The sequence below is a fragment of the Chionomys nivalis genome, chromosome 5 (assembly GCF_950005125.1).
Source record: "Chionomys nivalis chromosome 5, mChiNiv1.1, whole genome shotgun sequence".
Classification (NCBI taxonomy): domain Eukaryota; kingdom Metazoa; phylum Chordata; class Mammalia; order Rodentia; family Cricetidae; genus Chionomys; species Chionomys nivalis.
Window position 1 is genome coordinate 109,489,828 of NC_080090.1, and position 27,435 is coordinate 109,517,262.

At 42.9% G+C, this 27,435-nt stretch overlaps 1 protein-coding gene across 3 annotated transcripts in view; it reads right to left on the bottom strand.

The window, feature by feature from the left end:
• Kdsr (3-ketodihydrosphingosine reductase) overlaps positions 1-27,435 on the bottom strand; it is a 62,977-nt gene that overhangs the window by 31,204 nt on the left and 4,338 nt on the right. For all 3 annotated transcript variants that reach the window (XM_057769506.1, XM_057769505.1, XM_057769504.1), the window contains exons 2-7: positions 26,178-26,267; positions 23,703-23,759; positions 17,579-17,644; positions 17,286-17,381; positions 8,096-8,287; positions 3,678-3,761 (exon numbers count right to left, since the gene is read on the bottom strand). In XM_057769506.1, coding sequence (XP_057625489.1) covers positions 3,678-3,761; positions 8,096-8,287; positions 17,286-17,381; positions 17,579-17,644; positions 23,703-23,759; positions 26,178-26,267 — 585 coding nt within the window. The remainder of the gene's footprint in view (positions 1-3,677; positions 3,762-8,095; positions 8,288-17,285; positions 17,382-17,578; positions 17,645-23,702; positions 23,760-26,177; positions 26,268-27,435) is intronic.

The following is a 27,435-nucleotide window of genomic DNA, read 5'->3' on the forward strand; positions in this document are numbered from 1 at the left end:
GAAAGGATGAGGAAAGGGAGTAGATGTCCATGTAAGGGAATCTAAGGGAATGAATGCCCTACCCTGTCACCTGTAGGAAAAGCAGAAAGTGGAGGAGGCTCCAGGGTTTATAACCAGCCTTTCAGCATCGCACTCAATGCAATCACTAACATGCAGTGCCGCATGCCTGCAGTGCCTTTCAGCATCGCACTCAATGCAATCACTAACATGCAATGCCGCATGCCTGCAGTGCCTTTCAGCATCACACTCAATGCAACCACTAACATGCAGTGCCGCATGCCTGCAGTGCCTTTCAGCATCACACTCAATGCAATCACTAACATGCAGTGCCGCATGCCTGCAGTGCCTTTTAGCATCACACTCAATGCAACCAATAACGTGCAGCGCCGCATGCCTGTAGCAACCAAGTGAAAAAACAGGTAAGGGAGAGTAAAATGGAAAGAACAAAAATAAAACCAACCTCTGTCCAGACTAAAGCTCCTCAGGAATAGAGAAAGGACTCACTGTGAGGTTTCAAATGCTCACACCAGGCCCAGGGTCTCTCTCTACCTATGGGCCAGGATTTAGCTCCAGCCACTCTCCAGCACCACGCCTGCCTTTGTGGCACCAAGCTCCCTCCGTGATGTTAATGGACTAACTCTACAAAACTGTAAGAAAGCCCCAATTAAATGTTCTCTTTTATAAGAGTTATGCTGGTCTTGGTGTTTCTTCATAGCTATAGAACAGAGTGCTATGACAAACCCCATGATAGGAAGAAGATACAAGTTGTTTTTTTTTTAAAAATAAATCAGTAGAAATAAAAATTTCAACAGAAAAATGGAAGGAGAAAGAAAACGAGAATAAGAGAAGGAAGTGGGACCATCAGACCAGAAAGTGGACAAGAGTCCAGAAAGAACGCACTGAAATATTCGGCATGGGAAAATTATTGAAAATGTTCCAGAACTGAAGTTCATGAGCTGACAGAATAAAGGGGCTACCATGACTGTCTAGTGTATGAAATAAGAGCATTTCACATCAAATGACATTTTTAAAAGATAAAAAGGGAAGAGGGTTCAAAAACACAGAACACCACCAATACACTAAAACAAACTAGAGAAGCCTTGGGAGAGGGAGGCACACCTCGGGCGGGGCGGGGCGGGGCGGGGCGTGTGACAGAGGGCTGCTTAGTCACGGAAGAGGAAGAAGGCGCATTCTGATGGCATTATTGGAAGGAGGTGAAAGGTAAGAGGTGGGGCCTGCTGGAGGAAGTGGATCATTAGGCGACAGTTCTCCCTTTCCTCTGTTTCCTGCAAGCTGAACTGCTCTGCCCAGAGTCCTCCCTGTCCTGATGGACTGACGACTCTGAAACCATGAACGTGGAGCCAAAGCAAACCTTTCCCCGTCAGGATGCTTTCCTGAGGTGTTTGGTCACAAGGTGCCCCACAGAGATACTAGGAGCTAGAACTCAGTGAGAAATGCCTGCAAAACTTTGAGAACCACAATTTTCAACTTAGAATTTTGTGCCCAATAAAACAACCTATCAAACGCAGCAACCACAAACACACACGCACCAAGAAAGAAAGGAAGGAAGCATTTTCATTAAGGCAAATTCTAAGCCAATGTTACCTACCATGGGCCTTTCTCTGGGACGACGGAAGGGCCACCAAAAGGAGTAGATAAACAACAAAAGGGACAGAAAGGGAGCCCGGCACAGAGGGGAGTGTTGAGAACGGCGAGCTGAGGCCTGTGTCTCGCCAGTGAAGGGGCTTTGAGGAAAGACAATGAAAGTAAAAGAAACCCCACGTGTTCAGATCCAAGGACGTTCAGTTATCCCCAGTGAGCGGGCCGCAGATGCACACAAGTTAAATGACCACATGCAAGAAAGGACGTGTCATTAGAGGGGCTCAGGCTTTGCTAATATTCATAGTTACATATAAACACAGAACCTGCCCATCACAGGTAACAGGGAGGGGGGAGTAGATCTGAGGCTTCCATATTAGCTTCCCCAGTAAGAAGTAATATGTATAACGTATGCCTGAGTGTATGGATACATGTATGTAAGTATTGATTTTAAACACATGGATGAAACGGCTTTATTTGGGGAACATAAATCACAAGCAGTGCTGGACAACTGTAATGAATAAAGCTGGGAAAAATTAAGTTAAACATTTAAAAAAGGGGAGGGCGGGTTGGGTAGCAGAGGAAGGAAGAAAGATCTGCCTGGAGAACCCCAGGGAGGTCAAGTCCTGGCTCAGCACCCTGCACCCAAAAGACCCTATAGGAACCACTAACAGGTAAATGCCAGGAGCTGAAGCAGCATAAAAATCAGAACAGGGGCTGGGGAGAGAAAGGGCTTCTCTGCAAGGCCCTGGGAAGCAGAGACAGGAGGACCCCAAGGCTCACAGGGCAGTCAGCTCGGCCTACTTAACAGTTCCAGGACAGTGAAAGACCCTGTCTCAAGATCAAGGTGGACAGCATCTGAGGAAGAACACCCACGGCAGGTCTCTGGTGTCCATATGCACTTGCCCAATCAAACACACACAACCCTCCCACGCAAACATGCAAGAAACACACACCCCAACATGTAAAATCCCCACACTTAAACATGCACAATACACACACAATACACACAATACACAGACAATATATACATGCAAACAAACATACATGACACATATCCCAACACACAATCCCCACACAGAAACAGGCACAGTAGACACATACACATCCTATCCTAACCTGAACAGTTCCCACACACAAACACATGCACAGTGGACTCACAGACATATATATAAACACATACACACAATGCACACATCCAAACACACACAATCTCCATATACAAACATGTACACACACTACACACACATCCAAACAAGTACAATCCCCATATGCAAACATGTACAGTGCACACACACATAACATACATACCCTAACATGAACAATCGCCACACACAGACATAAACACAAACGCATAAAAACAACAAACACATCTAAACATGCACACTCCCCATACACAAACATGCACACTGCACACACACTGACATAAACACAAACACACACGACATACATCCTAGCATGCACAATCCCCCCACAAACATGCACAGTGCACACACAAATACACACAATCCCCACACACAAACATGCACAATTTATACATATACATACATCAAACGCAAATATGTACAGCCCCCACACATAAACATGCACAGTACACACACAGACACACAAACCTAAACAGGCACAACCCATATAGACACATACACACGCACATCACATATATACATCACAGAACACAAACACACACAAACATGCATAACTCCACACACAGTCACACGCACATACACACACTACATCCACATCACACATACACATGTACATACATCACACATAATGAACATAAAACACATCATACACATCACACATAAAATATATTAAACAAATATATTAAACACATCACACAATACATAACACAGATAAAACACACAACTCACAATGCACATCATACATATCTACCACTCACACAACATACATCACATGTACACCACACATCACATACCACACAATATAACACGTATCACACACACATGTCCTACATACAACACACATCCCACACAAAACACACATCCCCCCCACAAAACACATCCCATACACACGCATACGACATAGAAGGCAAACAACCATGTAGGAGTACTGACCTTTGTTTTGTTTTCTTCCGCCAGCCCCGGGGTGTCAGTGTCTGGTGGGTAGGCCACAGTGACATACACATTGTAAGGCTTCACCTGGTCACAAACAAGGTTTGCATTGTCAATAAGTAGATCATTTGTATTCATCCATTAACTTGTCTGAGCTGTGCTGAGTTTTAGAAGGTCATCAGGCTCATGAGGGGACTGTCAATCAACAGCCACCAAAAGCATTGAGGACGCCTCTCCATGATGATGACTTGGAATGGTTAGCAAGAATTCCCGACCCTAAAGTAAGTCAAGCCACCTCCTACTAATGTTCTCCCTGCCTGCTGACAAGATCATGTTTAACCAGTGTGCTCACTCAGACTACACCCTTATCTTCAAGCTACTTCCAATACTATAATGTTAGGTTCACTTCACTTGAAGAAGACTGTGATTCTCATTGCCTTCCCTGCTGCCCACTGCTGCATCCGAACCCAGGTGTGGCGAGGTCCTGTACCACCACCCATGGAGCGTCGGGTGGATCCCCAAAGTAGGACCAGTCAAGCAACGCTACTGCAAACATCCTCGGCAGTATTTACATAGAGAAACTCAAATCTGCCCTTTGACATTGAGATCTCTCATTGCATAAGGCTAGGCTATCAACTGGTGAGCCTTCTGCCAAGATGTCCCAAATGCCTGCGGTACACATCACACACAATATACATCACACATAACACACACATAAAATATATTACACACATCACACACCACACAATATAACACATATCACACACACACACACATGTCCTACATACAACACACATGGAGCACCATGCCAGGTTCCAGCTAATTTTTCTAACAGCTCTACAGCTATTCTGTCTAATCCCAACCTCCCTCTGGCTCCCCCAAAGCTTGTCTGTCCCCTACTTTCTCGTTCCATTCAACTTCTCCACTGCTGAACACACTCCACCAATTCCAGTGGACCTTCTTTTCAGGGGACAGTCTTCCAAATACTGTCCAACGACAACCTTGTTACCTGTCCTCTTACCCTGGTAATTAGTAATCCAAAGGCTCGGACCATCAAGTTCATTTTGGCATGATCCTTTTATTTGCTGTTGATTTATGTTTCTGTCCTCATAAAGACATCTGGGGTGAAGCGGGGACAACAAGGCTAGCCACGGACAGTGCTCCACAGCACCATCCTCCTACCAGGAAGCCTGCCCTTTATCTCCTAGGTTCCCTTAGTGACACAGCTGTGTGGCCTCAGGGGAGGTACATGGGTCAAGAGAAAGAAAGAGCAGTTGCTGGCAAGCCAGTGAGTAGGCAGGAGCAAGAGTGAAAGCCGGCTCCTAGCCAGTGCGGCCAGGGAAAGAGGGTTCGTGGCTTGGCCTTGACAGCCAGGGCTCCGTTCCAGACCAGTCAGTGGACCAGCTGTGACAATGACAAGTGATTTCTCTCACACTTGCTTTTCAGTTGGGAACTTAATAAAAGAAAATAAAACATTTTCTCTAGTAGTCTTGCTTGGTCCTGTATTAGGACTAGAGAAAAATGGCTCAAAAAAAAGTGAGTAAATGATAATTAGGTAACTCACAAAGACCAACAGAGGCTCTTCAGACCTACTCTGTGCCCCCCCAATTCACGAAGACCAACAGAGGCTCCTCAGACCTACTCTGTGCCCCCCAAATTCACCAAAATCAACACTGGCTTCTCAGACCTACTCTGTGCCCCCCAAATTCACCAAGACCATCATTGGCTTCTCAGACCTACTTTGTGCCCCCCAATTCACCAAGACCAACACTGGCTTCTCAGACCTACTTTGTGCCCCCCAATTCACCAAGACCAACACTGGCTTCTCAGACCTACTCTGTGCCCCCCAAATTCACCAAGACCATCATTGGCTTCTCAGACCTACTTTGTGCCCCCCAATTCACCAAGACCAACACTGGCTTCTCAGACCTACTCTGTGCCCCCCAATTCATCAAGACCGACAGTGCCTTCTCAAACTTACTCTGTGCCCCGCCTCAAAACGCCACAGTAAGAATTGTAGTGTTTATGAAAATCAAAACGATTTTCAAAGTAATGTTTCTCCAACTCAAGGCCATGAATGAGTCACCAAAAGTTAGAACTGTTCTATCATGGGAAGGAACTGTGAATACCAAGGTGGGAAAGAATCAGACAATCCCGTTTCAAGCTAGCATTCTCTCTGCAATCCAGTCTATGGCTGGATGCTTCCAGTGATGAATAAGTTAAATTTATGCAGTCTTTGGTTTGTTTACCCAGCAAAGTCTTACTAAACTACTACTATGTGTCAACACAGCCCTAAGAATGGGTATGAACTGAATGCACAGCTCTCTGTATCTTATATAGTTCCTGGTCTCCTGATATTCTTGTTCACATAATTTGCAAAAAAATCAGTCCATACAAATTTATGCCCACATTTTTCTTTAACTGTCCATATCATAACACAACCAAAAGGAAAGATTAGCTTACACTCAGTTCTGAGCCATGACAAGTGTGATGCCTGATTTCACTGAATCCCGCCTAGCTGTTCTGATTCTCCCTGGCCCTGCGGAATGGCCAGTTTCTCCCCTTCGGCTCTGTCTCTCCCCCATCCTATTCCATTTTCTCTCTTCTGCTTGGCACCAGTCTCAAACATGCAGGACAATGGGTGGCTTGCCTAAGAACAAGTTTATCATTTAAAAACAAGAACTCATCCAAGCGGACACTCTAGCCTTCAGCTTACTGCTCCACTCTGGTGGAAAGAGATGGGGAAGGGGCTGTACATTCTCAGGAGGGGAAGCAGGAAAAACACCTGGGTTGGGGTTTGCTGTTGTGTTGTTTTGGTTGAATCTTGAATACAACTCTGACTATAACCCATTTCATAAATATACTTGCCAAAAGATCAAGTTTTAAAAAGATCTTTAAATAATATATTTGTATCTAAAAGACTGGCAAGGAAAATTCAATCCCAAATACCAACAAAGCATTCGATTAAACACACCATGCCCAGATTTCCAGAGGCTTACTTAAGTTTGGGGAACAGGGGGATAAATAGAAGACTTAAAATATTAATTGAACTGAAAAATTTAAGCATTTTAGCAACTATTCATAAAAACTGACCAAGTTATCCAGATTTCAAAAAACAGATCTTAAGGAAATCTTTTGATGCGAGTTTTACTATGAACAAATTGGATTCAAAAGACTGAATTTATTTTCTCCAAATAAAATCGCAGTCTTCTTTGTTTTGTTTGCTTATTTAAGTAATAGCACTTTTAATGTACAGGAGTCAAGGAGACTTAGCGCTGTCCAGCCACCAGCAGTGTGGACAATCACTCTTGTCATCAGGAGGGTGAGGACTGGACCAGCTGCGGTGTTACTGTCCCCTCGGGAGTGAAAACCAGGGCACCGAGATGATATCTTATTGTCAGACATGGGGGAATATGGGCATATATTTTTATCTCCCAAACTCGTGTGCCTACATGGATCCTACCGAAACGACTGGATAAAGCAGCTGCCAGATGCACCCTCTGAGCTCTGCCCTGAATGACAGACATCCTCTGCGGAAGGACTTAGAAGCTTGCAGTCACAGGGTCAACCTTGTTATTATCCCTGTTACCAAGTGACCATGTGAATCTGACGAACTCACTGAATTCACTAAAAACTCAACTTCCCTTCCAAAAAGAAGTGACCTGAAGAAACTTCCTGTACATACTTCACACACACACAGAGAGAGAGAGAGAGAGAGAGAGAGAGAGAGAGAGAGAGAGAGAGAGAAGAAAAAAAGAAGAATGGTTATTTGTAGAGTCCTTAAGAGTGATGGCTGCAATTTCACAGTTATGCATGCTCTGTTGACTAAGACTGTGTGTGCAGAAGCCTGAGGCTAATGCTGAGTTTTTCTGAATGATTCTCTATCTTATGCTTTGAGGTGAAATCTCTCAATTGCACTCACACTGATAAGACTAGGCTAGCCAGCTAGCCAGCTTGCTTTGCAACCTTGTCTTCACCTTCTATGTATAAGAATTACAGGCAGACTGTCACAACCACCCAGCATGTCCAAATGGAGAGCCAAACTCTGGTACTCACACTGTACCAAGTATTTTACCCTTTGATCCAGCTCCCTAGCCCGGCATGGATCTTTAAGAAAACCGTCTATCTAACGGCATCCCTGGCTCACTGAAGCAGAGGCCGACCAGTATCAGGAAGGCATCTCCAGGACTCTATGCAGCAACAACTCCCTGCATTCAGAATCATTTTGTCTCTGTCCTGAGGATTATTTTTATGCAATAAGATCTGTTAAACCCAGAACTTACAACTGAATTAGTTTTCTTTACACTGGTATCAGATTTCCAAATCTTTAGTGAAATTCAAACAATGCAGGCAAAGATGCTAGAAAACTACAGTGCTCACACTGATCTGCGAGGAAGACACACAAACATAAATACGTTTACCTCCATCTGCAGAGCTTCTGCCAATCCTCTTATGGCAAACTTGGACGAAGAATAGGCTGTGAAACCGAACAGCCCCAGCTGTCCCGCCTGAGAGGACACGAATACGATTCTGCCCACCCGCCGCTCCTTCATGGTGGTGATCACTGCTCTGCTGGGGTACACGCTGCCCAGGTAGTTGATGCTCATCAGTTTCTGCAAGGAACAGAGGCCACATAAGGTGGGAACAAGGTCAACAGCCTATGTCCTTCTCAAGGGCAGTTCTGTCACTTTCCAGGATAAGTCCTTTAACAGAGACCCGTGCTGGTTTGAATGAGAATGGCCCCACAGACTCATCTGTTGGAAGGATTAATAGGTCTGACCTTGTTGGAGGTGTATCTCTGGGGGTGTGCTCTGATGTTTCCAAAGTCCACACAGGGCTCAGTGTCTCTCTCTCTCTGTCTCTGTCTCTGTCTCTCTCTGTCTGTCTCTCTCTCTCTCTGTCTCTCTCTCTGAGTGTGTGTGTGTGTGTCCCAGGATGTAAAGCTCTCAGCACTACTCTAGAACTATACCCCGTCTGGTTCCCACCATGATGAAAATGGAATAACCCTCTGAACGACAAGCCAGTCCCAGTTAATCTCCTTTGAGAGAGTTGTTTGGTCATGCTGTCTCTTCACAGCCATAGAACAGTGACTAAGACAAAGCAGACCGTGCAACACTGGGGACCTACCCTTTGAAGACTGGTTCGGCCTAGTCTTCCATTCTCAGAGTGACAGTCAAAATTAGGGCTGGTCACGGGGTTCAGCTCGGAAAGTGTTTTCCATGCAAGCACGAGGACTTGCATTTGGATGCCCAGCACCCTCACAAGAGATGTGCTGGGCATCGGGCACACATCTGTAACCCAAGCACTGGGAGGAAGAGGAAGGCAGAGGCAGGCAGATCCCAGAGGCTGGTTGGACAGTCCCAGACAAGTGTGGTGAACTCCATGCTTGGTAAGACCGGAATAAGGTGGAGAGAGACGGAGGAGGACCATGAACATCAACTTTTGCCCTCACCATGCACAAACACAAATGCTCAAAACCAGCTTTCTCCTTAGAAAATGTACCCTGTGTATTGTAGGTAACGTTTTATAGTGATACTTTTAGGTATGGGTATCTTGTCTCCAAATAAGTACGTATATCACATGTGTCCAGTGCCCACGAAGGCCACAAAGGGGCACCAGATCTTCTACAGCTGAAGTTAAAGACAGGTGTAAGATGATGGGAATCAAACCTAGGTCTTCTAGAGTGGTAAACATCCTTGACCCCTAAGCTTTTTTCCAGGTCCTTGAAGGTAATACTTTTTGAAAGACAGTTTTAGGAGACAGCTTCTAAGTATCTGTAGCCCTGTCAGTTCCGAGCTGAGAAAAGATGACAGAGAGAGGCACCAGCTGCAGTGCGGACGTGAGCTGAGAAAAGATGACAGAGAGAAAATGGCACCAGCTGCAGTGCGGATGTGAGCTGAGAAAAGATGACAGAGAGAGGCACCAGCTGTAGTGCGGATGTGAGCTGAGAAAAGATGACAGAGAGAAGCACCAGCTGCAGTGCGGACGTGAGCTGAGAAAAGATGACAGAGAGAAAATGGCACCAGCTGCAGTGCGGATGTGAGCTGAGAAAAGATGACAGAGAGAAAATGGCACCAGCTGCAGTGCGGACGTGAGCTGAGAAAAGATGACAGAGAGAGGAACCAGCTGCAGTGCGGACGTGAGCTGAGAAAAGATGACAGAGAGAGGAACCAGCTGCAGTGCGGACGTGAGCTGAGAAAAGATGACAGAGAGAGGCACCAGCTGCAGTGCGGACGTGAGCTGAGAAAAGATGACAGAGAGAGGCACCAGCTGCAGTGCGGACGTGAGCTGAGAAAAGATGACAGAGAGAAAATGGCACCAGCTGCAGTGCGGATGTGAGCTGAGAAAAGATGACAGAGAGAGGCACCAGCTGCAGTGCGGATGTGAGCTGAGAAAAGATGACAGAGAGAGGCACCAGCTGCAGTGCGGACGTGAGCTGAGAAAAGATGACAGAGAGAGGCACCAGCTGCAGTGCGGACGTGAGCTGAGAAAAGATGACAGAGAGAAAATGGCACCAGCTGCAGTGCGGATGTGAGCTGAGAAAAGATGACAGAGAGAGGCACCAGCTGCAGTGCGGACGTGAGCTGAGAAAAGATGACAGAGAGAGGCACCAGCTGCAGTGCGGATGTGAGCTGAGAAAAGATGACAGAGAGAGGCACCAGCTGCAGTGCGGATGTGAGCTGAGAAAAGATGACAGAGAGAGGCACCAGCTGCAGTGCGGATGTGAGCTGAGAAAAGATGACAGAGAGAAAATGGCACCAGCTGCAGTGCGGACGTGAGCTGAGAAAAGATGATGACAGAGAGAGGCACCAGCTGCAGTGCGGACGTGAGCTGAGAAAAGATGACAGAGAGAGGCACCAGCTGCAGTACAGATGTGAGCTGTGCTCTTGCTGCCGTTGCCACGTGAGAAGCAGACACTGCATTTTCTCAGCTGGAAACGGGGTTAATCTTGGAATTAGGGATTAACAGGGAAAACACAAGCTAAGCACTAGAACAGATCCTGGTGGACAGTAAGAACTCAGCATGCACCAGCTTGTACGCTGGGACAGGTAAGAGCCTGCATTGGCACTCACAGCTTCTCATCACTCTTAAAACCTTTGCTCACCTTGAGAGTGTGACAACACTCACGGTATCGCCTTTATACAATGAAGTCTTACTCTCTGTCATCTTGCAAAACTAAACAGCCCAGCTGGACACCTAAACATAAACACTCTAAACATGACACTCTGGGGTGACTGGGCTATAGTCCTTTAAGCTGGCTGTCCATTAGGAAGTGGGGATAAAGAAGTAAGAAAAAAAACCTAAATATACAGCAAGTCAACAGCCAACATCAAATTAAATGGAGAGAAACTCACAGTGATCCCACTGAAATTAGGAATAAGAAAAGGTGTTCACTCTCTCCATAGCTATTCAGTATAGTTCTTGAGATCCTAGCTAGAGCAATAAGACAACAAAAGGAAATAAAGAAATACAAATCGGAAAAGAAGAAGTCAAACTTTCACTATTTGCTGATGATATGAGAGTATACATAAGTGACCCCAAAAATTCTACCAGGGAACTTCTACAACTCATAAACACCTTTTTCAATCGTGGAAGGATACAAGATTAACTCAAAAAAATCAGTAGCCTTCCTATATACAGATGATAAATGGGTTGAGAAAAAAAAAAATCACCTTTTACAATAGCCACAAATAACATAAAATATCTTGGGGGTAATTCTACCAAACAAGTGAAGGACCTGTTTAACAAGAAGTTTAAATCTTTGAAGAAAGAAATTGAAGAAGACACCAGAAAATGTAAAGATCTCCCATGCTCTTGGATAGGTAGAATTAAATAGTAAAAATGGCAATCTTACCAAAAGCAATCTACAGATTCAATGCAATGCCCAGCAAAATTCTTCACAGACCTCAAAAGAACCACACTCAACTTCATATGGAAAAACAAAAAATCCAGAATGGCCAAAACAATAGTATACAATAAAGTAATTTCTGGAGGAATCACCATCCCTAACTTCAAACTCTACTACAGAGCTACAGTACTGAAAACAAGCTGGTATTTGCGTAACAACAGACACGTGGACCAATGAAATTGAATTGAAGACCCTGACATTAATCCATACACCTATGAACATCTGATTTTTGTCAAAGAAACTAACATTATTCAATGGAAAAAGGAAAGCATTTTCAATAAATGGTGCTGGCATAACTGGATGTCAACATGTAGAAAATTGCAAATAGATCCATATCTATTGCCATGCAAAAAACTGAAGTCTAAGTTGATCAAAGACCTCAACATAAATCCAGTTACATTGAACTTGATAGAAGAGAAAGTGGAAAGTATCCTTGAATGCACTGGAACAGGAGACCACTTCCTAAAGATAACACCAGTAGCACAGACACTGAGAACAATCAATAAGTGAATCAATAACTGAAAAGCTTCTGTAAGGCAAGACAATTTTGTCAATAAGACAAAATGACAACCTACAGAATGGGAAAAGATCTTTATCAGCCCCACATATAAATATATAAAGAACTCAAGAAACTAGACATCAAAATACAAAATCATCAAATTAAAAATGGGGTACAGAGCTAAACAGAGAATTCTCAACAGAAGAATCTCAAATGGCCGAAGGACATTTAAGGAATTGCACAACATCCTTAATCAACAGGGAAATGCAAATCAAAACAATTGAGATACCTAATCTTACGCCTGTCAGAATGACTAAAATAAAAAATACTGAGGGCCACTTATGTTGAAGAGGATGTGGAGTAAGGGGAACACTCTTCCACTGCTGGTGGTAGTCCAAGTTTTTACAACCGTGTTGGAAATCAGTTTTGCGGTTTCTCAGAAAATTGGGAATCAACCTACTTCAAGACTCAGTGACAGATAAACCAAACTCATGGGAACTCACGAACTCTAGACCGGTAGCTGTGGACCCTGTGCCTGTGGGAGACAGTTGTGTAGCTTGGTCTGAGGGACCCCTGGCAGTGGGACCAGGTTCTATCCCTGGTGCATGTACCCCTGAGCTGGCTTTTTGGAACCCATTCCTATGATGGGATACCTTGCTCAACCTTGATGCAGGGAGAGCGACTTGGTCCTGCCTCAACTTAGTGTGTCAGGCTTTGCTGACTCCCTATTGGAGGCCTTACCCTTCGGTAGGAGTGCATCAGGGGTAATTTAAGGGGGAAGTGGGGAGAACGGGGTGGGAGGCGGAGGCGTGAGAGGGAAAACTATGGTTGGAATGTAAAGTAAAACTAAATAAATAAATAATTTTTAAAAAGTATAAGGCAGGAGCTATGTAGACCATAATTCTCACTATTTTATTTTGCAAATGCCAAGGAAAACAGAAAATATTTACTGTGTTCAGAAATTAGGATTTCTGCTTGTTTCCAGAATATGCTTTATTATCACAGCATTATTTTCATCATAAAAGTTTTATTTTAATGTATATGGTGTCTTGTGTACATATATGTGTGTGCCTGGTGGGCACTGGATTCCTTGGCACTGGAGTTGTAGATGTGAACTATCGGGTGAGTGTTGAGAACAGAACCTGAGTCCTCTGCAAGATCAGCAAGCACACTAACCACCGAGCCATTCCTGCAGCCCCACACCCCAAAAGCTACCTGAGAAAGAATAAGACCATGTGCTCACCTCCGCTCTTTCCAGAGAACCCACTAAAACAGCAGTAAACAGTATGCTAATCTGTCTGTCTGTTTTGGAGACAGGGTCTTTCACTGTAGCTTAGACTGTCCTGAAACTTACTTCATAGCCCAGGCTGGCCTCAAAGTCATGATTATTATCCTGTTTCAGCTTCCCAAGAGCTGGGCTTATAGGTAAGAGCCATTAGGCCCAGCTAACAGCTCAACACCCACCTTTTTAAGAGAAAAAAAAAATGAAAGGAAAGGAAAAGCAATGGCATCTTGAAATCTGGAGATCAGAATGACAAGTGGCAAGACTAGACACTGGATGTTGAATGGCAACAGAGAAACTAAAAAGGCAGGATTATACAACACAAACCCCAAAGACTTCTGGGATGGAGCTAGGCCAGGTAAAAAGATTCCAAATTTTCACTGATGATAAACAAGCAAGTACATTGCAGTATGCCACACAATGGGACCATTACCAACCCAGAAAATCAAATGACGCACTGATATATACTACAGCATGAAGGGACCTTGAGAATGTTATGCTACGTGAAGGAAGCCAGATGCCAGAGGGATACATCACATTTTCTATTACTCAGCAAGACAGATACAGGTTAGCAGTAGCCAGGGTCTAGGGCAATGAGATTTACTGGCTAAAGTGCAGGGTATCCTTTGGGGAGACAAAAATGTCTTGGCATTAGATGACTAAACAACATCACAATATAATAAACACCTTCAAATTGTTGACTCTCAAATAGCCAAATTTGCCAGGCGACAGATGACAAAGAGCGTGATAACAGCGCTTAGGAAGCTGAGGCAGAAGTGCAAGAGACTAGCCTGGTGTGCACAGTGACATGGTGTCTTAAACAAACATACCTCAGTGATTTATAAGGGTTTCAGTTCAATTTTTGAAAACTGACATAACAACAAAAAACAGTTAAATTTTAGTGGTATCCTGCTGGCAGAAGACAAACTTTCTAGAAAGGACTGACATATATTAAGTGAGTTAGACTTCAATGTACCTAGAACATCTCTGTAGACACTGAATGCAGGCTCCATTCTAACAGTGGGGCATGCAGTTATTTCCCAGGCGGAAGCCTAGGTCACTTCTCTGGGGCTTTGGATAAATTAGAGAGAAAGACCTACAGATACTGACCCCTGTAGATAGAAGTTTCTGTCCCGCCTTGTCCCATAGTCTTTCAGTCCCAAAGAAACATACAGAGGGTTAAATTAATTATAAACTGTTTGGCCTATTAGCTCAGACTTATTATGAACTAGCTCTTACAACTTAAATTAACCCATAATTCTTATCTATGTTTAGCCATGTGGCTTGGTACCTTTTCTCAGTGCATTATTTTCATCTTGCTTCCTCTGTGTCTGGGTGACAACTGCAGACTAAACCTTTCTTCTTCCCAGAATTCTCCTGGTCTGATCGTCCCGTCTATACTTCCTGCCTGGATACTGGCAAATCAGTGTTTTATTAAACCAGTATGAGTGACAAATTTTCACAGGGCACAAATGCATTATCCTATAGCGCACTTCCCCTTTTTTTCCTTTTAAAACAAGAACTCTGAATCTAATCGCCTTTTAGCTTTCTTCCTGACCATTTTAACAACTTGTAACCAACACTCTAAACAAAGACAAACATCCATAATCCATTTTTTGGGAATGTTGACGTAGTTTTTTAGGCTACTTCCTGATGACTGGGTGTGCTGATAATCTTATGGGGACCTAAAGAAAATTTAGGATTATGGTCAAGTCCTAACTGGAGTATTCTGTGAGCCTGGATGATCTCAGCCAGCAGTCTTGAGGCTGCTCTGGATGTAGAACTCAGAGGAAACTGTGACAGAGGTGCACTGAAATGCTGGATCATCTGGACCATCTGTTCCCATTGGAGATTTTTCAGGGGGGTCTTCCTTGATCAAGCAGTGGGTACCATTTGTAAACAGAGACTGTACTTTCATTTCTCGGCTGCCCAGACCCAAATAATCACAGAAAAACTATATTAATTACAACACTTTGGCCAACAGGCGTATTTCTAGCTAGCTCTTATATCTTATATTAACCCATATCTATTAATCTGTGTATAGTCATGTGTATAGTCATGTGGCTTATTGGTAAGGTTCTGGCATCTTTCTCCTTTGGCAGCTACATGGCATCTCCTTGACTCCGCCTACTCTCTCTATATCTCTGTTTGGATTTCCCACCTGGTTTTACCCTGCTAAGTCTTTGGCCAAAACAGCTTTATTTATCAACCAATAAAAACAACAAATATTCACAAGGACATCCCACATCAGACTCCAAGCACCCCTAAGACATGGACAAACCATCACCCTACAGAGGGCTCCACACATGGACACAGAACTCTCCATCCAGTACAATATGAAAACACAGGCAAGGGTCAACAGACACCCAGGGAAGCCTCCAACACAAAACACAATACCAGCCTCTCCGAAGAAACAAACACATACATGAAGGAGGGATTCTGGTAGAACAAAAGATGATCCAACATTCATAGCACAGGTAAAGATAAGATACGCCTCCAGGAAACTCAGAGGGAAATCATTAAAAAGAGAATAAAGAGAAGGGTACAGGGGTCCTTGAGACCAAGCAAGATTTGGTCATTCACTGAAGTCTCAAAGTCCTCAGCATACAGCAATGGAGGATTTATTACAGGGCAGGATTACAGGCAAAATTGCAGAGGAAAAAGGCATCAGAGTGAAGGCCAGAATGAAGCGGGAGGAGCGTCAGAAATGTCACCCAAAGGAGCCACATGGGACCAACTGAATCACCCCAGTCATGAGCTGTGTCTCTTCAGTGACAATATCAAATACTCGACCTAGATTTGCACACTCAGTTGCTTCTATTTCGATTCAAAGCTTCATAAAACACCCATGTGATTACACTGGCATGGCTGTCTCAGACATAAAGTAAACATGCCCATCCCCCTGCTCCACACACACACACACACACACACACACACACACACACACACACACACACACACACACCTTACTTCCTGGTGTCTCAGCATTCAATTTAGTAACTATTTATTCCTCAATCCAGTTTTTTTTAAAATATTTATTTATTTATTATGTATACAATATTCTGTCTGTGTGTGTGTGCCTGCAGGCCAGAAGAGGGCACTAGACCCCATTACAGATGGTTGTGAGCCACCATGTGGTTGCTGGGAACTGAACTCAGGACCTTTGGAAGAACAGGCAATTCTCTTAACCTCTGAGCCATCTCTCCAGCCCCCTCAATCCAGTTTTTAATCCCTGTTCTCAGTAGAATCTGAATATTCTTATGGCATCATCTTATGCACATGTGCACACACGCACACACAAATCAGATAAACACACAGATATATACATATCCACACACTCATTCCTCTTTTTCTGGGTATCCCCAAGTCTTTTGCTTTACTATTTCATATTTAGACTACAACAATGATTTTCCCAAATTGATTATTTACATAGCTGATGATGTCATCTTTCAAATCTCGCCGTCATTGTTCCCATATGAACGTACATAAGTATAAACAACTCTACTGTATGCCAAGCTGATAATGGTACCTCGGAAATGCAGGTCCTACATTTCTGTTTATTGCTACCCTCTGATTGTCCTGCAAGTCTTGAGTGCATCTGTGAGTGCACGGTACTTCTTAGAGCCTATGAAAAGATAGCCTTAATGCCGGTCCAACAGTCTTATTTTCTTTAAGAAAGGAGAGTAATTTAACTTAACAGAGTCAAGATTTCAAGCCCCATTACCCTAATGGAAGCTGAGGAGAACACTAAAAACAAGACTGATGGATTGCCAACCACAAAATGCTTTGTACTTAGATTTCAAATCTAATGTCCATTTCTTCAGTACTAAAGTAAATTAGTAGCTGAGATTCTTGGTGGGCCTATTTTAAAATAGAAGCTACATCATCTTGACTCCAGGTAAACAAATACCTGCCACTTACCTCAAAACTACTAACTTCAAGCTCTTCAAACTTTCCTGACAGAGATGTTCCTGCACAGTTAACCAACATGTCCACAGGACCCAGCTTCTCTTGTGCCTGGAAGAACAGTCCAGAAAATTACATACTGTTTCAAACATTACATGACAGAATGGAAGAGTCACTGCGTAGAAAAACAAGGTCAATAAATAAAATCCACTGAACCTGCAGAAAGAGTTGCTAGCTCCAAGTCACCAAGATGTAAGAAGTACTCAGAAGTCAAGGACTTTACTGGAATCACCTGAATAGCCTCTTACCTGTTTTATGACATTCTCCACTTGGTTATAGTCTTGAGACACATCGACTGAGATACAAAGAACCACCTGTTTAAAAAAAAAGGAAAAAGAGGGAAGGGTTCAGGGCCTGTCAGGAGGCTTATCAGTAAGGTTGCTCGCCACCAAGTCTGATGACTTGAGTCCTATTCCTGGGACCCACAGGTGGAAAGGAAGAACTGACACCTTCGAGTTATTCTCTCTCGCTCTTTTTCTCTCTCTCTCTTTCTGTGTGTGTGTCTGTCTGTCTGTCTCTCTCTCTCTCTGTCCCCCTCTCTTGCTCTCACACACAATAAGTGTAAAAAATAATATTGGATATAGAGGTGTCAAAACTTGTGTTTTTTGAGACAGGGTCTTGTTGGCGGAGGCTGCTTGTTTGTTCCCCGTTTCCCAGACCCAAAATAATCACATAGAAATTGTATTAATTAAATCAGTGCTTGGCCTATTAGCTCTAGCTTCTTATTGGCTAGCTCTTACATCTGAAATTAACCTATTTCCATTATTTTATATTTTATCATGATGTTTGTGGCCTACCGGCAAGGTTCCAGCTAATAGCTCGTGTCTTTCTCCTCTGGCAGCTACATGGCTTCTCCCTGACTCTGCCTACTCTCTGCCTATATATCTCTTTCAACCTGGCTAAATTCTGTTAAGTCATTGGTTGAAAGCAGCTTCTTTATTAACCAATGGCAATAAGCCATATTCACAACATACATCACATCCTCTTTCTGTCTAAATTAAAAGGAAGATTTTAACTTTAGCAAGATTACATATAACAAAACAGGTATCAAGCAAGAATTACAGTTACAATATTTATGTCTACTTTATCTTTTATCATAACTAAGGAAAAGTAGAACTGTCTATTCTTCAATTCCATCAAAGACTCCAGAAGGATATAATATTACCTTAGTTAACAGGAAGTACATTGTAAGCAACTTCCAAAACTCTACAATTGGCAGAGACATCTTGCTGCCTGGACAGTCACCCAAAGTTCTTCTGTATCATTGGAACATCCATCTTTAGCCTACAGGCCCATAATATCCCAGACTTTTTCATGAAACAGGAAATTTCAAAGACAGTTCCACCTATATTGGCAGTTTGTCAGTCACTTTCTTCTGTGTTCTGCAGAATGTCTTGCAGAATCTTTCATGAAGCAGGAACCCTGAAGGACCATCTCACCTTTAGGCAAGTTCAGCAGTCATTTTTCTGTGGGCCCTGCATGTGCAGTTCATACAAAATAACATCAAGCAGTCCAGGCAAGAGCAGTTTCTTGTCCAAATGGCTAACCTACTCCATCTATAAGGAGCCTCTTCAATGCCCATTTTCCTCTTGAAGTTATTGGTACTGCCAGGAGCAGACATGTCTCATTGTCATGAAAAGTCCTAAGTTCTTAAAACATTTTAAATGCCATATTCTGAAGGTCTCTGAAAGATCTGAAGAATACCTATCTATCTGAAATAGATCTCTATATAGCTAGAAAACCTAACATGACTATAAGTTTGACTATTATAGATTATCTATTAACCTATATTTCTTAACTATACATTGTATTTTTTAAATGAGCTGCACAAACAAAATACCTTAATAAATAAACATCCAAAAATTGACCTAAAATTTGCATCAATAGACCAAGATCCATACCAATGAAAATCTTTATATAACAGAAATAAACATCCAAAAATTGACCTAAAATTTGCATCAATAGATCCATACCAATGAAAATCTTTATAGCATATCCCCCTTTTAAATGTAAACAAACATTTATAAGCAATATTTGGGGAATTTGGGCATAGTTCTCTCCAAACTGCTTCCTGCTTTATGTTGGGCACAGTAATTTTGGGGGGTGTTCACAGTGACCTTTCAGGGGGGTCTTGGTCCATCGCACCACACTAGCCTGGAAGAAATCCATAGGTTCTCATCTTCTGTGAAAACAAAAGAAGAACCTCTTTTCCAAAACAAAAAATCCTTAGACTCAAATTTTGAAATCAAGATACATTTAAAGTATATATGTTGGTTTATCTTAGCAGCCCATACAATGAAATGTCTCTCTGTACTTAGCTCCTTCCCAGTCAAAAAATTCAAAGAAAGCAGAATAATATACATAACCCAGACTCTTTGCATATATTCCATTTTACATGGTTTATTTTTCTTACTCTATTACTTATTTTAAAAGTTTTGTATTTATTTTATTATCTTTACTCCTTTAATCTATGGCTGTTTGTGCTCTTTTATAACTGTCTAGTTTCTTTTTCCTCTCTCTCAAGTCTAGGTACATTTATCCAACACTTTGACCTATTTAGAGGTCTTTCCCATCTAGATTTGTCTTTATTGTATGTCTGCAATCCTTTTCTGATTAGGACCACTTCTTAAAGTGCAAAGCAGCATGGTTAGGACTAAGGCCACTTGGACTTTTGGCTCCACCCAATCCAACATGGCAGTGGCATGTTCCCTGTCTCTGAGAGCCATGCACATTGCCCCATTTTTAAGCACACAGCAGGTCTGTGTTGCCATTAAGCAAGTTGTAGCACTCTACTCACAAACCCCATTAAAATGCTCTATAGCTTGACCTCTCAAAAGAGTCAGAGCCGTTCATGCTGGCGAACCAGGAAGCTGTAGTTTTTAAAGATGCCACACAGTTTTTACTGCAACTCTCGTAAGGAACCATGGCACCAATGTAGGCAGAGTGGTATCAGGTACTTTCTTCCCAACCCCAAGTGGGCACACAAGCATCTAGACCTGAAGTGGGTGGAGGGCATCAGCCCTAAGTATTTCAGACCACATTGGCATGCCAACTTGTTGGCGAAGGCTGCTTGTTCATTCCCAGCTGCCTGGAACTGAAATAATCACACAGAAACTATATTGTTTGCAATACTGTTTGGCCAATAGCTTAAGTGTATTTCTAGCTAGCTCTTATATACTAAACTAACCCATCTCCATTAATCTGTATATCACCACAGGGTCATGACCTACTAGCAAAGTTCCAGCGGGTGGCTCGCATCTTTAATCCAAGCACTTGGGAGGCAGAGGCAAGCAGATCTCTGTGAATTCAAGGATAGCCTGATCTACAGAGTGAGTTCCAGGACAACCAAAGATACACTGAGCAACCCTGTCTTAAGAAAACAAAAATTAAAAATAAAAATAAAAGAAATTGATTTTAAAATAAAGCCACATAAAGATGGAAAATACACAGAGAATCTGAATACTGTTGTGTTATTGTATTGTCTTTGAAAGGTTTGATGACTGAGGAAGGAGCAACAGCTGCTAAAAGAAATCTGATTATAAATACTGCTGGATTAATCCAACATATATATTTTGAAAATGCCTTGACTTCAGAATTTAAGTCAAAAGATATATTACTTTGGAGAAGAGATTTTTGCTTTGTTTTCACAGGAAATGAGAGGCTGTGGATTCATTCTGGGTTAAGAAAAATCAGGTTTGATCAAGGAAGACCCCCTGAGAAATCTCCAATAGGAGCAGATGGTCCAGATGATCCAACATTTCAGGGGACCTCTTTTGGAGCATCCTCTGAGTTCTACATCCAGAACAGCCTCAAGATTGCTGGTTGAGATGATCAAGCATCACAGAAAATTCTAGTCAGGACTTGACCATAATCCTAAATTTTCTTTAGGTCCCCATAAAATTATCAGTACCTTGTCTTGGAAAAAAACAAAGAGAGAGAGAGAGAGAGAGAGAGAGAGAGAGAGAGAGAGAGAGAGAGAATGAGAGAATGATCAGGGAGAAAGCTAAGCAAAGTAGATTAGATTCAGAGTTCTTGTTTTGAAAAAAAGGGGTGGGGGGAGAAGTGCTGTGGGATAATGGTCTTGTACCCTGCGAAGATCTGTCATTTGTATTGGTTTAATAAAATGCTAAGTGGCCAGTAGCCAGGCAGGAAGTATAGGTGGGGCAACCAGGACAGGAGAATTCTGGGAAAAGGAAAGGCTCAGTCTGCAGTTGTCATCTAGATGCAGAGGAAGCAAGATGAGAATGCCTCATTGATAAAAGGTACCAGCCACGTGGCTAACACAGACAAGAAATATGGGCTACTTTAAGATGTAAGAGTTAATAAGAAGCCTGAGCTAATAGGCCAACCTGTTTATAATTAACGTAGACCTCTGTGAATTTCTTTAGTACTGAATGGCTGCAGAACCAGGCGGGACAGAAACCTCTGTCAACAGGGTCTGGCTGCATAGTGTGAGCTAGTCTTAAACTTAGCATATAGCCCAACATAGCTGGAGCCTCACAGCGATCCTCCTGTTTCAGCCTTTCAAATATTGAGATTACAAGGCTGTAAGGGTACACCAAAACGCCTGGTCTATCAAAACTGTTTGTAAAAGATATTTTTTAAAATAAAACCAACTCTTTCCAATAATGAAGGTCAAATCTGGATATAAAATCTCAGTGACTGAAATCTCCTGTCAGTTCCATTAATGGAAAAACAATCTATGAAATAATATGCTGGTATGGCGTTGTGGCAAGAGAGATGGTGATGGGTGCCACAGCAAACAGGCAGGCATTTGGGAAGTCTGGTACTAAATTTGTATCCCTAGTGCTTAGTCTGTGTTGTTATTAGCAGGTGGCAGAACTTTTAAAAGGTAGGCTCTAACACAAAGAATTTATACCACTGAGGTGTGCCCTTGAAGGGTAGAGAGGATATTGAGGACCATCTCCCCCATTTCCCAGCCATTAAGAGATGAACAACTTTGCTTTTTTGCCTTGTTACACACCCCAAAGCAATAGTCATTTTTGAGCATGTGCACAAGGAGACCACACTGAAAAGCTGCCTGACAGCAACAAACATGAAAATGTGGAAGCATCTTAGTCACCTAAGTAAGTAAAAGTGGTTTGTGTATACAATTACATACTATATGACAATAACAATACATCCTAGTGACGGTGGGTATAATGATGCATGCCTATCATTACATCTAGTTAGGAGGCAGAGATTGGAGAATCATTTGAGTCTTGGGATTTGAGACTAGCCTGGACAGCATAGCCAAAGAAAGAGCCATCTCAAAAAAAGAAGATAACACATGAGCTATTTTATCCAGCAGCACAGATGAATTTTTAAAAAAAATAAGAAATAAAGTTGCGTAACACTGCATAAAAATGTTACAATATCATATCAATCTATTAAACTATAAAGTTTATTGGCACTTGCCTAGTAGGAGTAGGGCAGGAATAGGGAGTGACTGCTAACAGTGGAATGGAGACTTCAAAGCTGGGAACATTCCAAAACTGATTGTGGGTATAGTTGCACAACTCTGTATGAAAACTCAGGAAACGTGTGTCTTAAACATTGCAACTGCACACTGTGAATAGTCTCATGAAGGCAAGATAAGAAAACAAGAACAATGCCAAAGGTGTAAAAGATAAAGAACTTTAAAATATAAATATATAAAAATATAACTACATATATATGTATACTATTTAGGGGTTGAGATAGCTAGTTGTCAAGATGCTAGTTATGCAAGAGTAAGGTCTTGAGTCCTGGATCCTCAGCCCCCATGGAGTCTCAGTGCTGGGGATGTAGAGACAACCAAGCAGGGGCCTGCTGGCCAGCCAGTCCAGTGAATTCATGTGCTCCAGGCTCACCGAAAGACCCTTAAACACTATCTGGACACACACACTACGATAGATGACAAAATCTTAAATAAGAGCAAAGAGTGAACAACATCAAAGCCGAGTTTTAAGTGGTCTCTAAGGAGAGGCTGGCTGGAATTGGGTACAAGGCTGGGGGAAGGGTCAGAAACTCGGTTATATCCCACTTCTTTAAACTAGATGATGGCTGTACAGTAGTTATTCCGTCACTGAGCTACACATGAAGATAGACATGCAGTGCACCCCAAATTACACAACTAATATTTTCTTATGTCCACCTAAGCAGCTGTTCAAGCTATTTTTGTTTGTTTGGTTTTTAATCATTTGGTTTCTATACTAACCCAAATCCTAGTCATTGTAAATAATTTTACCTCTTTAAAAGGTAGCCTAAAATGTATTTTAATTGGGAAAGTCAAAAAAGCCTTCAGTGATCTCCTTGCAAAAGAAGTACCCTTTCTCCCCTTTAGACAACTGTCAATCAGGATAGAAAATGAATCCTAAGGCTCCACCTTACCTGTTTATCATTAATAGAGTGTTTTTCAATTTCTTTCTTCGCCTGCAGCAGCTTGTCCTAAAAGCAATACAGAAAAAATTATGCTGTCTACAGTTGCTAAAAAGGAAAAAGGTAACTTCTGGAACAGATACTATAACCCAGAGTAGCTAGCGATGGGCTTGAGAAAGAAAGGAAAAATATGTGACGCTATGGATAAGTCACAGCAGGTTTTTAATTCATCGCCGAGATGAAAGAAAAGTAAATGAACTCAGATCCGGATTAACAGCACTCATGTCGATGGTCGGTTCATGGCTGCTAACAGCAGTTGGCAGGGACACAGGGACACAGAGAGCAGAGAAACAGCAACATGACGTTCTGGAAGTTAAAGGTGTGTGACGGCTTATGTATGGTAAATCAGTATTTTCCTCCTCTCCTTAAGAACAGAGTAAGAAGCAATTACTTTTTTAAAGGTCTGGATAATACACATCTGGGTACTTTCAAAAATACTCCTCAAACCTACAGAGTTACTCAGAACATTGTGAAGTTTTTCCAAGTCCTCCATTTTGTTTTGTTGTTTTCAAAAAAAACAGACCTGAGCTTACAGAACTTTAATTTTTCATAGATTTAAATATAATTTGAGAACAAAGGGGTAAGGTCCCAGCACGCAGGAAGCCCTGGGATTAATACCCAGCAAGGCTAAAACCAAGCCTGGAGTAACACAGGACCAGAGGATAAAGAGGTGGGCCAATCAGAAGTCGGACACGGCCACAATCTGCCAGCGTGACACACGAGACTGTCTCATGAAGGGGTGGGGGAAGCATCTTCAAGGGACAAGCAAAGTTTACAAACACGAATGTCACGACAAAATCATACATTCCTACTGAATGCTGGGGACTGATTACAGACAGTACTTACTGCCTGGAGAGATTATATGCAAAACTAAAGAACGTATTCATGTCAGAAAGCTCTCCGTATACTCAGTCAAACATGGCCCCGTGTGAGCTCCTGCTGGATGGGAACCCGGCCTCCTACGCACTAGCTGGGGTACGGGCCTCCCACCCACTAACTGGGGTGCAGGCCTCCCACCCGCTAGCTGGGGTACCTGCCTCCTACCCGCTAGCTGGGGTACCGGCCTAGCACCTGCTCCTTCACTGATCTCATGCCAAATCATAGCCTTGCTAAAACTCATCAAGTGGCAATGCACTACACCCGTGTTTCCATTCATGTTAGGGACTCTAAAGTGTGTATAACTAAGCAGAGCACTTTCTTCTTTTTAAAAAGAAACTTGATTTTTTAGCCTAATTCTGAGTCATTAGCTTCATGTATTTTCTCCAGAGATCCTGTCTGGCTGGCCTTCCCCACTAGGCCTTTTCAACTAAGCACCCCTACCTAGGCAGCTGATTGCCCAGGCAGAGGCACCATAACTCATTTTCTTTCGCTTCCCTCTCCGTAAAGGGTCTCCTATAGGCCAGGCTAGCCTCTAATTAGCTGCCTAGATGAAGGTGACCTTGAACTTCTGATCAAGCCCGTATGTCCCTAGTGCTGGGGTCATAGGCATGCACTTCATGCCGAGTTCTACCTGGAGTTGACACACAACCCAGGGAAGCATTCAGCCAACCAGGCATGCAAGTACCAAGCCCCTCCTTTATTTCCATGTTCAACAGAACTGTCTAGGTCTTCTACAAGCCAGGCAGAGCAGCAACCATAGAGCCATGCCACTGCCCCATCCCTAGACCCCGAAAAGGAACAGAAGGGTTTCAGTCACTGCTTTGGCAAGACTACGGACCTCCAATATAAAGAAAAACAGCCCCCCCCCCCGGGCTGGTGAGATGGTTCAGAGGTTAAAGAGCACTGACTGCTCTTCCAGAGGACCTGAGTTCAATTCCCAGCAACCACATGGTGGCTCACAACCATCTGTAATGAGATCTGGCGCCCTCTTCTGGCATGCAGGCATACACGGAGGCAGAATGTTGTATACATAATAAATAAATATTTAAAATAAAATAAAAAAAAAGGAAAAGAAAAACAGCCCCCTGAATTGGCCAGACACAGGAAAAACTACATTGCTATACATATTGGGAGGGATGAAACTCCCCTGGGGCATGTGGACTCCACCAAAGATGCCTATCATATCATAAGCAAATTACAGAGAGAAACGATAGATAAGCACCTACATACCACCTTCTAAGCTGCCACCACTAGCACATCTGTTTGCCTTGGGCCAGATGTGCTCCTCATCAACGCCTTCATTCTCCCCTCAAGTTCGGGACTACCTGGAATGACAGTGCCTGGGATGTCAACTGCAGTAATAAGTCCCTGCTGAGCTGGTCCAACTTCAGCAGAGAAGTCCTTGGCCCCAGTCCAAGAAAGAACCAACAGTGCCGAAGTCACACCTTAGATCGGGAGGAAGGCGTCTCAGCACAGGTGTGAGCACCAAGACAGTCTCTTGAACTTACTGTGTTAGTACGTTAGCCATTAGGACCCTATACCACTTACCTCATTTCGTGCAACCAGAGTTATAAACGCTCCTTGTTTGAAGCACTCGATAGCAATGCACTTTCCGATGCCACTGGAACCTCCTGTGACCTACAAAGAACACCCGTGAGACCATCTTAGCACCTGCGCAAAGTCTACTTAAAACATCTGCGATGGGAATAGTAGGAGTGTAGCTCAGCTGCAGGCCTCGAGTTCATGAGGCGCTCGGTTTGAGCTCCATGTAACATATAACACATAACCTAATTAGGGGTTTTAAAAACTCATCTACAAGATGGATGTGGTGGTACTCACCCACGAGCCTAGCCCTCAGTATTCACAGGTGATCATGAGTTTAGGGTTGACACCCTTCGCATGGGCAGTTTCAAGATACGAGGACTACATGAGGTCCTGTCTCAGAAACAAAACAAACCACAAAACCCGCAAGAACTACAACCTCTTCTTACCAGATTTATCATTTGGAATAGTGCAAGAAGGAAGGATTATACTTCCACAAAGCCTCCTGCTCTGACTGTTTCCAGTGCTGAGCTACAAACCGTCCATCTAGAATTATTTGAGGTCACCAGGAGAAATGTGCCCTACAATTATAGCTAAGAAAGAATGCGCTAGTGCTGCTGATTATAAATGCAAACAAATCTCATTTCCTCACTGCGCATCGACACCAGACTAGGTCTACGAAAACACGTTACAGGGCGAAGGCCAGTTGTAGAGCTCTCTTGCCTATCGTGGCAAGGCCCTGGGCTCGATCCTAGCGAAGATGCACGCACTCGTATTACACTGTCAATGCTGAAAAACTGAAAGGCTTCACAATACTTCATTTAAAATGCTCTATCAAGGCCAGGCAGAGCATTGGTGGCGCACGCCTTAAATCCTAGTACTCTGGAGGCAGGGGCAGGAAGATCTCTCTGAATTTAAGCCATTCTGGTTTATATACTGAATTCCAGAATAGAAGGGATATATAGTGAGATTCTGTCTCAAAAACGAAACAAAATCCCCCTCTGTCAAAACCTAGTCATACATTTGGATTACTGTGAATATTTTACTATTCTTAAGCTATGCAGAAAGAGCATTTCCCACACTATAATGTTCATACCATCATGAAACCCTCCGAGCATAGTTATGTAGCTCGGTGTACTTGAGAATTATCTCGTTTCTCTTTAGCCTGACCTTGATTCTAATGGACAGATTTATTTGGTAGATAATTAACCAAATGTCTATTGAGGATTACTATAAAAACGTACCTGTTGCCTTGGCTAAATGT